Source organism: Etheostoma cragini, chromosome 15 (assembly GCF_013103735.1).
Source record: "Etheostoma cragini isolate CJK2018 chromosome 15, CSU_Ecrag_1.0, whole genome shotgun sequence".
NCBI lineage: Eukaryota > Metazoa > Chordata > Actinopteri > Perciformes > Percidae > Etheostoma > Etheostoma cragini.
In genome coordinates, this window is record NC_048421.1 from 2,399,862 (window position 1) to 2,413,608 (window position 13,747).

Below are 13,747 nucleotides of genomic sequence, written 5' to 3' on the forward strand. Positions count from 1 at the left end.
GGAAAATGGCTGCAATGAAACAAAGAGTGAAAAATTTAAAGGGGTCTGAATACTTTCCGTACCCACTGTATATGTGCCAGGTTTTAGTGTCGTTTAAGATGTCTATTCAGACGCATTCAACTTAACTTATTTTGGGAAATACAAAAAAAAAGGCCGGGAATGGGGAAACCGCAAACCAGATACAGTAATGTATCGGACCGGCAGTTGTGCTTTTCTTTCTTATTTGTTTAATGGTGCTATTTTGCTGTGAAGTTAAATGACACTGGGCATTTTTTTCGTGCTGAGTTGAAGTTTTTACAACTCAACTCTTTGAGTGTGTTCCTGCAAATAAATAAAGCAAGGCGCTCAGCAAGGCAAAAGCGGCGAGTAAGCGGCTTCATTCTCAGCGAACATCGTTACCTCCACCGGCTGCTTAGTTGCCCCCCCCCCCCCCCCCCTAATCAATCAGCCTATATAGGCAGTGTTGGATCGGTCTGCCTTTTTATTCACTGGTTCTTAAAGGTCTGTTTAATGTGTCAACATACATCCCAGAGGCCAAGGCCCTTTGTGTGAGTCTTGGCTCAGACTGTGCCACATCGACTAGCGTAAACACACTCATTTCATTTATTTATCTCAAACAATCAACAATGTTGCAAGACAAAACTGAAAAAATTAAAACCACAATGCGGCTCCCTACCAGCTCTCAGTACCACAGATGTACTTTAATATCTAGAAGTCCACTGTGTTACACATGCATCTAGAGACTCAATCTATACACAAGGCCACTCCCTAAACCAGTAATGCTGGTCTTGTGCAGGGCAAGCAGCTGGGGAAGGCCAGTGACAGGTGGCATTCTGCAGGCTCACTGGAGCAAATACAGCCACTCGCACTACACGGGCCAACTGGACAGCTGTCTCGGCCCGGGTAAAGGGGGAAATTATGAATTTAATTGGAGAGGAAGAAGAAAAAATGCATTGAGGATTGTCTTTTTGTGTCCGTTTTCTGTGTGTGCGCCTTTCTTTTGGCAGAAAACACTGATGCTGCCTTAGCCAATAGGGCAGGGTATCACTAATGATTTCCTGATTGATTCTGATTCACAACGTCCAGATTCGATTACATGTTGGATTCAATGCCATTTACGTTAGAGGAATCCTCCAATTTTATTACATTACCAATTTTGCTCTGATATAAAAGAGATTATCTGAGTGTGCTGTAAATTATATAGGCAAGAAGCAAATCTCACATATTTTTTCATAATGCACCAGTTTAATTGTTTAGTATAAACACCAACACACACACACACACACACACACTAAGATTTTGGTGGCTTTATACATCCATGGTGAAATGGCATATATTAAAAGGTTGATTTGTAGAGTTCATTCATCAATATTAGATCACTCAAGCAAAGGTGGATTTAGATTGGAGGACCGGTTGTTTTAATCCAGTCAAAAATGTTTTTCTTATTCTTTGAATTGTGCAGATGAGTTGTCATCAAAGACGATAAAAGAAATGACTTTTAACAAACTTGATGCAATATTGTAATTCTTCTGAGTCAAACCGTTATTCTACAGTACTTTGTTCTGGATGAAAGCGATGAGATGAATGCTTGTTGGGTTCTACTTCAAGCTGCTTAAAGAATCGAACAGGTGTTGACTTGGTTACCTGACACGTGCATCACACTCTTTTTTTAACTTTTCTGTCACTTCTCAGGCTTTATACCCTGCTGGTTGGTGGCCGTACGTTTGGCTGAGATTGCCAAACAGGCTTTGACTGTTTTTGCAACATTCAGATGAAGGCTGACTCAGTGCTGTTGCTTAGTTTTCCACTGAATTGTGTTCATATCTAGATGTTCCTTAAATGCAGTAAACCGTTCACACAATGCAAAGTGTTGTTAGAGGAAGAATATTGTGTAATAGGGTTAACATCCTCCCCAAAAATTAGATCAGATTTGATCAGATTTCCCAGGAATCACGTTTCCCTGGATTAAACCTTATTGTGCACTACTTTTACTTACTAATGTATATTTTCTCTTCTTTTATTTCCTTTTTAAATCTATACTTTGTACAAAAACTCAGGAACATAAGGGGTCGGATACTGAATTAGTGACAATAATCCTGGGTGCTCGTGTAGTGATTGTATAGCTTTTCTGGTTGAAGATGTGTGTGAAGCATCCACGATTGGCCCAAAAATGCACTTAATACATTTTGTTTAATTCCTTCAAAGTCATCAGTACATGTAATATATGCATCTGGGCAGAAATGGGTGTGAACTGCAACTTGACTGGGTAACGGAGGCATACAACGCTGATGCACCAATAGCCCAGCACACCTGCACTGTAGCCATACTTTGTCAGACATAAATGCCCTCACAGCTGTCTGTGTCACTGCGGGTAGGGGTCGGGGAAAAATGGATACAGTATAGTATCGCGATATTTTCAGTGGCAATACTGTATCGATACACAGGCACCAAGGATCGATCTTTTATTGTATATGTGTTGGTCAGCTTATCTGCTTGATAATCCCATTTTGCAGCAATAAAATTGAAGTGATACAGATGTTGTCAAAGTTTCCTTTTGGGAACGTGACTGGAAATTGGTAAAAAATCAAATTTCGAAAAAAGGTTATAAATTGTATTGTATCTCAGAATATTGCAATATGTTTAAAATCGCAATAATATCGTATTGTGGCATAAATGTTGTGGTGATATTGTATCGGGAGGTGACTGGTGATTCCCACACCTAACTGCCGGCCTCTGCTGAATGAATCTTTACAGCTTAAGATGCAGGTCACATACAGACACATTGTTTGTTCTTTTTAATTAGAATTTATCTTTTCAAAGGTTTTAAAGTGTATTTGTTTGGTTATATTTGCCCGCTGATCTCCCTGCTGTTAGTTTTGTAGTTTCCCAATCCTAATATTTACCGAGCAGTTGTCCTAACATTCGGTTCATGCAGCTTCTGAAGTCACAGGAAATGAAGGGAAATGGCTCAAAGCTAAATTTAGAAGGGTGATTGCTGTCCATTGTTGACATCTGTTTGTGGCCCTAACCTGAACAACTCTTTCTTTCTGTCTTTCTTTTCTTCAACACCAGGTATTAAATGAAGAGTGTGATCAGAACTGGTACAAGGCCGAGCTAAATGGAAAAGATGGCTTCATTCCCAAGAATTATATAGAGATGAAAGCCCATCCGTAAGTATCACACATCCCAATTCCTCTTATGTCAGTTTTTGATTGTGTATTAGGGGTGTGCAAAAAAAAAAATCAATTGGTATTTAAATCGCAATTCAGGCTCTAGCGATTCAAAAGGATTCATAGTATTCAAAAAATCGATTCATATTTATTTAATTTTTTGAGTTGTATGTGTGCTGTAATCCCATGATAGATAGATGGATGTTGACTGTCAGTTGCTGAGGTTTTGCATGTCTGAACCACACTCGTCCTGTTCACATACATGAAATTGATTGTATGTAATGCATTGGTCAAGTTTGTGTGGGGAAACCACGTCAGAGAACTCCTGGCAGAATCCTTAGAGGACATTACCTTTGGACCTGCGCTCCGTGCCAGTTTGGCTCTCTCTTTATTAATGTGCTCCAGGCCTGCAACGCTTAATTGAATATTGACCTTATTGCATCATTGCTGGGGTGTGAGCAGAATGGGGGATGTCGATGTGTTGGTTTTTCTATGTATTTTGAAGCTGGTGCCTTGAAATACCACATGCATAACAAAGATATATCTGATAAAGTTGTGGGCTGAAATGAGGTCACAGCGCACAGACAGGTGAGATAGAGCGCCACAGCGTCACAGCAGCACTGTCGGTGGTCCAGCCGGCCGCAGCCGCCGCACCGTGGTATGGTTACTTACAGGTTAGATGTTCAACAGACACACACTCCAGAGCCAGTGGCATCTTCTGTTGGCAATAGTAGGACGGTTAGTTTACCTCCCCGCCCTCGCGTTACACTGCTTGGGGCTGGGATAGTTACTGTTAAAAATAACAAACCTGATTTTTTTTTTTTTTTTTTTTTTTTCTTCCCCCAATACCTTGATGCTAAATTGCCAAGTGAAAATTATGATTAGAAAACGATACTAAATCTGTCTCATTTTCAATACTAACGTGTATTCAGTCACTGCTTAAGCACTAGACATTAACTACATTTCTCTGCTGTGTACCTTAAACATTGTAATGACAATAAAGTTGAATCAAATCTAGTATATTTTACATCAATATTTTAACGGCTAATAATGGCAGTTTTTCTTAACCTTGCTTATTACCAAAGCGAGCAGGAAATCGTGCTCTATGAAGACCAACATAAGACCAACATCTGAGGCTTTGGGCATGTTGCTGTTCATAATTGTCCTGGGATGTCACCTCTGTGTGTTCTGTTTAACAAAGTTACATACAATAACAAATAGTTAAAAATACTAATGCTGGGCAGTATACCGGTTCACACTGAATACTGCTTCAGACCAACCCTTTTCAATGCAACACGCATGGTGCGACTGGAGGCTGATATAGTATAGTATAGACATTGTAAGTTCCCAAATCAAAGCTGCAGAACTAGTAGAACATGATGACACAGAAGAACTCGTGCCAAATAGAGTAGTCCTGTCTGTTGTCCCCTGCCGTGCTGACTGTAGTCGCTGCGCTAACGTTACTCTGCTGTGCTAACGTTACTTTAACCTCAAGCATGCAGTGGAGCAACACACCAACAATCCACCTACGGTTCAGCTACAGACCGTCGAGAAAGACCGGTTCAGAGCAATGCTTAAAACACTGGATTTAAGACGTCTTGCCTCGCCAAAATACTTACGCCAACTTACTAACATATCAACAGCAAAGGAGGCTGACAGCAGAGCTACATTCAGTCGCCCACTTACCACTTACAGCCTCACTTACCTGTGGCCAAGGTAGTGTTAAACAGCAATCTTACAGCTATTTTGTTTTGAAATGGACGCATGTTAGAGTTGTTGGTATGTGTATTTATATAATTTAAGTTGATTTTACTCCTTTATATTTTGCACAATAAAAATTTGTTTAGATTCTGTTTCATGCATTCGCCTTCATATGGTATTGTATAATGGTGTGAAGCCAAGCAAACCTTTTTAGTAATCAAAGCTTTTAGCAAACATGACATTGAAATGTTTCTTTTTATATTCTTACAGTACTGAATACTGACAGTAAAATAAGCCATTATAAACCTGTTTAAACACCTAATCAGGCAAAAGAAAGAAAATACCGTGAAACTTTCAGAATCTTATAGAAAAACACAGTGACATAAACCTTTGTTCATACTGCCAAGCACTAGAAAATAGCATGATTATAGTGCTGTATTCATTCAATAGAAGCTGGCCTCAATTAGGAATCTTAATCGTGTCACATACGATGTGCTACTTTAGCACACTTTAAGAACCAATGTTAACTTTTCTAATTAATTACCCAAGAATTGACATAATAGACCCCACCGCTGACTATCCCTGTAACGAAGCAGTACCTGCTGCCGAGAATAATGTTACCTAGCGTAACATGCAGTGATGATTCTTTTGCCTATACTGGCCGCTTTGCAGCACCAGAGGACAGCGTGTCCTCTGCTGACTATCCCTGTAACAAATCTGACCACAAGTGAGCCCGTTGACCATACACGGTCCCGCCATACACTAGTTTCTCACCTATTCTTGTTCGCTTCTTTATTGCTCTTGTGTTTTTTTGTGCCATTTTAACAACAATACTGGCAGTGTTGGCAGTCTTTTTTGTGTCATGGATATCAAAAGTTAGCAGCACTTCATACATATAACACTGAACCTCTCCTAATCATTATTATCATACTGAGTGCAATGTTTTCTGTAAATTGACCTACATACAGAAAAGTAGGACATACCATTAAAACTTTGCATAGCTTGTAGCAAAACAACAATTATTTGGATTGGTTGGCTGAGACAAACTGTAAAAAAAAAATTGTCATTATGAAAACATGAAGACTTTTTGTACAGTCTGTATTATTTTTTGTCCACATGTCGATACAAAATTGTGTTCAACTTGGCGCAGTATTTAGATTGTCATTATCGTCCCTGTTGAATGTAAAGCCTTCTGTTAAAGTTATAGAATTTGAACATGTGGATTTCGCTGACATGACGAGGATAGAATATTTCCACATTAGCATTTCCCAACCAGTATTGTCCTCAGACTCCATGAGAGCTTTGCGTAGCAGTTATCATTGCCCGTTCCACTGGCGAGGTAAATTTCAACGTTCAAATTGATTGTTACTTTATTGATACCTTCTCATCAGGAGTTAAGGATTCATTTTACTGCCCGCCACGCATCCCAAACCACATCAACGAAGGCCGGAAAAGCTGTGCTATTTAGGTAGTTCTGATCACGCTGATGTTTGCTCAAGTCTTCATTTTTCTTATTAAGTTTGATTTTTATTATTTATTTGTTGCTCTAAAATACGGGAAACGTTGTATCTAACATCTGTGATTGATTCGCGATTAGAGTTGAGTATCATTTGGGGTTCTTTTTTTCCGATACTCCGTGCCTGAACACATACTTAAAACAAAAAAGAGCATAAAAGGACGGTGGCGAACAAATGCAGTGATGCTTCTGTTGCCTGTAACGGCTGTTTTGGAGCATCAGAGAACAGCGCAGACATTTAAGTGGCACCTAAATGGGGCACTATAATCCGCGTTGCCATTCGGTCCGGTTGGGACCGGGTTTCGGTACCTAACCCTACTCTCAATTGGGCTCCACCTCCTCATCACTGCTGCACAGACTCTGGCTCCGAAATTGCTCGATAGTTTCGCCAGTATCTGGGAGATTTTGGCTTCACGTTTGTACAGTGGGAGCAGTGGAGATCCGTCGCCCATCTTTATATCCAGTCTGTTGTGGTACCTCAGCACTTCCTGTACCTGTGTGCAGATAATTGTGTGCAGTTTTTAATGTGAGAATTATCCAGCGGGCCAAACTTGCAGTAAGGTTAGATCCCAGAAGAGCCACAAACGACAGACTGCAGTGATTGCAAGGTTGTCTGTCTCGTGTTAATGGGCTTTAAAGTGTTTCCGCATCCTAGGATGCCATCAAGTCAGCCGGTTTAAAAAACATATACACATTTTTTAATATAAATTGAGCCAGACCTGTTTTGGTGCAGCCGAAGAAGATGATGCGCTACACTTACGCAGTATAGTGCAACCTGTGGGAACTATGTTTTAGTGAAATCACTTTGTTTGTGGGTAGAATATAATATTATTTACTGTAAACCTTTGATTGATGAAATCTACCCCAGTACAGTAATGGACTAGAAATGGTGGTGACAGTGATGAAGTGTCTGGAGTCTGGAGACTTTCCTTCCATTGTGGTGACAACTGAGTGGCACCCGAAAGCACCAGGCACCCACACATGCACACACAGCCGTGCTACACAGCAGCGCACAATAGAGTATGGCTCTGCTGCAAGTCTGGGTCCTTTCTGTTTGTATATGGATCTTTCCCTCTGGCCAGCGGCAACAATTCATCGATTAGTTGTCAACTTTTAGATGCGTCTCCAACTTTAATAATCAATGAATCAGTCTGAGCCATATGTAATAGAAAGATTCTCTGATTCCAGCTTCTTAAATGTGAATTAATTTAGTTTTTTCACTCCTCTATGACAGAGATCAGAATATCTTTTGAGGTGTGGACTAAACAAGACGTTTAAGTGTGTTATCTTGCTCTTTTGGAAAACTCTGATCTTTCACTGATTTTCCCACCATTTTCTGACATTTTCTAGACAAAACAACTAATCGGTTAATTGAGAAAATAATCAATAGATTAGTCAACAATGAAAATAATCGTTAGTTGCAGCCCTAGATGTTTGTGTAGATAAAGTGTGGAATATATATATATTTTTTTATTTAACCTTTATTTAACCAGGAAAATCCCATTGAGATTACTAATCTCTTTTTCAAGGGAGTCCTGGCCAAGACAGCGGCACAGATCACAACAACAATTCCATACATTACAGACAATTACATAACAATTCCTAAAAACTATTTAAAACATTTACAGACCATAGATTTAATTTCCAAACCTTTGAGCAAGAGTTTAAACTGACCGATTGCAACCACTTCCTTCAATTTCCAGAACTTTTGTAAATTGTTCCATGTTGTGGGGGCAGAATAGTGAAATGCCACCTTACCAACTTCTGTGCGGACACTTGGTACAGACAGTAGCAGTAAGTCTTGTGAGCGTAAAGAATACAGTCTATCCGCATGTTTATATGTTTTAAAACCTTTTTTAAACTGACTGACTTTCTTCATAATTAAACTAACTTTAGGAGTGCAAGGAAAGTGTGAAAAACATGAAAATAATCGTGAGTTGCGGCCCTAGAATTAAAGTGGTAGAGGAGCAGGAATATGTTCGAGCATGGGGGCGGCGTGGGCGTGCTGATAGTTTCCTTTGCCCCATTAATTGCTCTGCTATCACTTTTATCAAACACGGAAAGTGTGTGTGTGTGTGTGTGTGTGTGTGTGTGTGTGTGTGTGTGTGTGTGTGTGTGTGTGTGTGTGTGTGTGTGTGTGTGTGTGTGTGTGTGTGTGTGTGTGTGTGTGTGTGTGTGTGTGTGTGTGTGTGTGTGTGTGTGTGTGTGTGTGTGTGTGTGTGTGTGTGTGTGTGTGTGTGTGTGTGTGTGTGTGTGTGTGTGTGCGTGCGCGCTTGCTTTTGCTGCCAAACACCGATGCAAAGCAGATCAAGACTTGCCCATTTCATTATTGATTTCCACCTACGTGTAAAGGAGCCAAGAGCTCATCTTTTGGCTGATTGTACTTTTTAATTATTTACACGCGTAAAGAGCTTTCACTGGCTCTGCCTCCCATTTGTCTTCACCTCTCTATGTCAGACTTTTCTCCCATTTATATATGTGTAGTACATATGCAACTAAACTAAGATGTAGGCCACTTAAAAAAAAAAAAAACTTTCTGACTTTAAATCTCAAATTGAATCTAATTTTTGCTGCTTCTGGATTTAGAGACTTTGAAACAGATGTTTGCGAGTGTGCATTAGGACATCCCTATAGTCAAAATCTGCTTTTCTGGTTATTGTGACCCACAATCCTTTGTGCAGAGGGTCAAAGTTTAAGGTGCAATGTTATGAAGAAGTATTACGTCCCAGTCTGCATGCACCAGTACATACAGGCATCAACAATAGTTCATAAAAGTAAAAAAAACGTCTCTCACGTTTAGCAGGCTGCTGGTCTTCATTGACAATGTTCAACTGCCGCCACAAATTTGGCCGGATGTCCGTCACCTTTCACTTCCTTTGTGCAATGTTGGCATGTTCTGACCGTTTTCTCCCTCAGTCCACAGACTTGAAGTTAGGCTGAATTGCTCATAGGTGTGAATGTAAGTGTCTGTGGGCGCCAAGGTAGCTCACCTAGTAGAACAGCCCATATATAGAGGTCTACTCTTTGTAAGCGGTCGCAGGTTTGACTCCGCCCAGCGGTGTCATTCCCCCCCTCTCCCCTTTCATGTCTTCAGCTTTCCTATATAAATAAAGGCCTAGAATGCCCAAAAACTGATCTTAAAAAAAACAAATGTGTGTGTGTGTTAGCTCTGGGATAGACTGACTGATTCAAAGGTGTACCCCATGTCTTGCTCAATGCATGATGGGTTGGACTCATCCTGTTACCATTAGCACTTAACGTCCGAAAAAGAAGCAAGAATTGAAAAGAAAGTGGCAAAATGTTTTTAAAAAATCCCGCAAAAAAAAATTCATCAGTAGAGTCATTATACTGGTACTAATTTTTTTCTTAACACAATAAGCAATATAAAAGAAAACTGGACATAGCTGTGTCTTTCCACTTATCATATATGTTGTGCAATACTAGGCAGTGTTGTTCCTTTATTATTGTCACAATTAAGGGTTTTTACAATTTTCAAGCTTTGTAAGGGTAAATTTTGTGTATGCTTACTTTAGAGCTGCAAAGATCATATTATTTGATTAATTGTCAACTATTAAAACAATAGTTAACTATTTTAATTAGAGAATAGTCGGTTTGAGTCATTTTTATTGGAAAAAGAGGAAACTTCTCTGATTCTAGCTTGTTAAATGTGAATTGTGTCTTGTGACATTTTTTAGACTAAACAACGAATCAATTAATGGAGAAAATGATCGTCGGTTGCAGCCCTGGCTGACTTTACCTCTTTCTTCCCTCCTCCAGGTGGTTCTTCGGGAAGATTCCCCGGGCCAAAGCCGAGGAGATGCTAAACAAACAGAGGCACGACGGGGCCTTCCTCATCAGAGAGAGCGAGAGTGCACCAGGAGACTTCTCCCTCTCTGTGAAGTAAGTAGCGCCGCGCTAACGTACAGGAGGAACACAATTCACACTCAGCACCATTTTCTATTAATACAGCTCCACACATTGTCCTCTTTACATCAATGTACCGTTTCCTCAAAAGTGATCATGTTCATGTGTTTCCATACTTGGTATGTCTGAGTCATCAGCACAGCTTCGCCCTTAGTCCTGTGCAGGCTCTGCGCTGCCCTCTGGTGACCAATGTGCACCAGTTAGGATTTGTATAGTGTGTGTTGGACGTCTGCCTCGTAAGATCTTACAGTCTTAGCTGACACAGACGGACACACAGAGCTCCTTGCCTTTTACCCGTCTCTATCCAGTCCTTCCCTCCCAGAAGATACAGCTCAGTTCACAGCAGGGAACATGTAAAGCTGACGATCAGATATGGATCTTTATTACTCTGCACTGCCCTCGTTCCACTTTCCCATGGCGACAGACTGACGTTCAATAGTAGCCGACTGATTCATTTGACTAATACCGCTCTTACCAGTCTGTCACAGGGACATTAATCTTGCTTATCTAATGCATGACATGTGTATTACCGGTGCTTCGCCGGCTCTCGGCAGAAACTGTGCCTTTCTGCCGGAGACCCCCTCCCCTCCTCCTCCTCCTCCTCATAGTTTTCATCTCTCTGTCCTCATGCAGGTTTGGAAATGACGTCCAGCACTTCAAGGTTCTTCGTGACGGGGCTGGAAAGTATTTCCTATGGGTGGTGAAGTTTAACTCCCTCAACGAGCTGGTGGACTACCACCGCTCCACTTCAGTCTCTCGCAATCAACAGATCTTTCTGCGGGACATAGAGCAGGTCCCCCAGGTAAGAATCTACCTACCTAAGAGTGAGCACACTCCGGCATCCTCGCTGGACTCTAAAACGTTGCTTTTAGAGCTGCCAAGATTCATCGGTTTCGGAGTCATTTGTCATGGAAACAAACAAAAAGGCAAAAGTCTTTGATTCCATCGTCTCAGATGGGAATGTTTTTTAGCTTCTTCACTCCTCTGTGACAGTTTACTGAATATCTTGAAGTTGTGGACTTCATCATTTTCTGTCATTTTATAGACCAATAGTTGTTGAAAATAATCAACAGATCAATCCACAATGAAAATTGTTGTTACTTGCAGCCCTGATGTCCTTATCTTTATTTTACAGAATATTGTGGTATATAAACTATTTAACGGTGAATAGGGATGCAGCGATAATAGATTTGGCATTCCTTTATTTCATTACTAAAGTATAAAATAAAACATTCAAAATGTTACGTATTGCTGTCTTTTGAAAGAGAACACAGTAACAGTTTTGAATGTTTTGAATATGATTTCAGCAATCATCAACCTTTTTATTTAAGTTCCTTTGAAAATACCAGAGACTAGAGGCGGATCAGTCACACCACAAACAAAGGCCAAGGCGGCAACAAGCGTGCTGTCCTTCAAGCCCTCAAAAAGCCTGAAACATCCCTGCCAGCCGGTGTTTCTAACAGTTGGAGGAGCTGCTAGACGAGATGCAGCCGTCACAGGGAGATGCGCGGCATGTTGCCAAGGAATAAATGCGATGGAGAGATCTCTCTGCAGCCTAATGTCCCATAGGGGATGAAAAGAAGCAGTAAGAGTTTTGACTCGTAGGAACATACCATCATGCTTGGCCCTTTCTCTGATTTAGGTCACTTGTGGGCACGCTTAGCCCTCAGGACTGCAGAACCAGGAAGAGAAAGAGCATGTTGGTTGTCAGCCTGACCACATGCAAACAATATAAATCTCTCTTTTATTACACACGGTGACGCTAGTTGTGTTTTATAAGCACCCCATATAATAGATGTAATGATGGCTAGGTGGGGGAGTGAGGAACTGTGTCCGCTGACAGCATGGAGGGGCGAAGTTCATCATGTACTAGGCTGCAGTGAAACTGAACCGGTGGTGGAAAGGATTCCCCGTTTAACTCGGTAAATTATGTAGCAGGGCCAAAGTATTTTGGAACTTATCAACCCAAAAAAAGCAGGCAGAAACCGAACTCAGGGACATGTTATGTCTGTCCCTCCCGATCTCCGCTGTGTTTCAGCACACACAACAGCACCACTACGCAATACCTTCAAAAAATAAAAAATAGCAAAGAAGCATTCGATTATTGATTTGGAAGTGGATTATTATGGCAATAGTCAAAGCCTGGAAACATTCGGCTCCGCCTTAGTCTTCTGAACTCAGTAGTTGGGAAGAACGCAGGGGAAGAACTGTGGCTCCTCATTGTGTGTTTTAATTCATAATTCATCACTGCCATGGAAAACACTAACTGATTGGTTGGAAAGAATGGCTAAGCTTGTGGCCAGGTGGTTTAGTGGATAGAGCAGGCGCACATGTACTTTAAGGCTCATGCCTCAACGCAGAGGTCCAGGGTTCGAATCCGACCTGTGACAATTTCCTGCATGTGTTCCCCCTCTCCCCCCCCTTTCTCACCTAACTGTCCTGTCATAAAATTAAAGGTGGAAAAGCCCCAAAAAATAATCTGTGTAAAATAAAAAGTGTGGCGAAGCTTGTGGTAACCTGAACATCTGACTCCCAGGTGTATGGGAGTACAGATGGCTGTAGGTAAAAGACGTGACTGCTCTTCTGTGAAGTTCATGCAGATTTCATTCCACACTAGTTAGTCTAGTTGTCGGTAGGCAGAGGAAGTTAGCTACGGTGAAGCTGCGGCTCTGAGGGACAGCCACAGGGGGAAGAAGAGAGGAAGTGTGACCAAAACCACAAAGAAAGAGGTGATGAGAAGATGTGAGACAGTCTGAGACGTGAGTGGTGGTCTACAGAGCAAACGGGTCTGTGATAGATAGCAGGAAGGGGCACAGAGATTGTGTATTAGGATGCTATTGTTAGGTAGAGGACGATCAACCATGGACATTTTTGCTTTGTCACGTTTTAAGTTTCGGCTCAGGTTTTTTGCCTGCACATTATCAATTACAACCATGGAGAGATTTGTTGGATATTCTTCCTCTTATATTGTGCAAACAGTAGAAACCCAGTGTCTTACTCTGGAGTATTTCCGGTGGAGAACAGTGAATATTGAGAATATTGCATAACATAACTGCATTAACTCGGGAATCAGTGGAAAAGTTAAGTTTTTGAGTATTTTTTCCTCTCATCACACCCTTGCTAACACTCTCTTTCCTTCTTTTGGTCGCACAGCATCCCACATATGTGCAGGCGCTCTTTGACTTTGACCCCCAGGAGGAAGGAGAGCTGGGTTTCCGGCGCGGAGACTTCATCCAGGTCCTGGACAACTCTGACCCCAACTGGTGGAAAGGAGGCTGCCACGGTCAAACGGGCATGTTCCCCCGCAACTACGTCACGCCTGTCAATCGGAACATGTAAAACAGTCAGACCATGTAAACAACAACAGCCACAACAGCAACCTATCAACACCACCACCACCACCACCACCACCATCATCATTGTTCTCGATCTCATC

At 41.4% G+C, this 13,747-nt stretch overlaps 1 protein-coding gene across 1 annotated transcript in view; it reads left to right on the forward strand.

The window, feature by feature from the left end:
* grb2b (growth factor receptor-bound protein 2b) overlaps positions 1 to 13,747 on the forward strand; it is a 54,088-nt gene that overhangs the window by 39,859 nt on the left and 482 nt on the right. The window contains exons 4-7 of the mRNA XM_034893909.1: positions 3,073 to 3,170; positions 10,165 to 10,287; positions 10,945 to 11,113; positions 13,465 to 13,747. The exon at positions 13,465 to 13,747 is cut by the window's right edge and continues 482 nt beyond it. Of these exons, the coding sequence (XP_034749800.1) occupies positions 3,073 to 3,170; positions 10,165 to 10,287; positions 10,945 to 11,113; positions 13,465 to 13,650 (576 nt within the window). The 3' untranslated portion in view covers positions 13,651 to 13,747. The remainder of the gene's footprint in view (positions 1 to 3,072; positions 3,171 to 10,164; positions 10,288 to 10,944; positions 11,114 to 13,464) is intronic.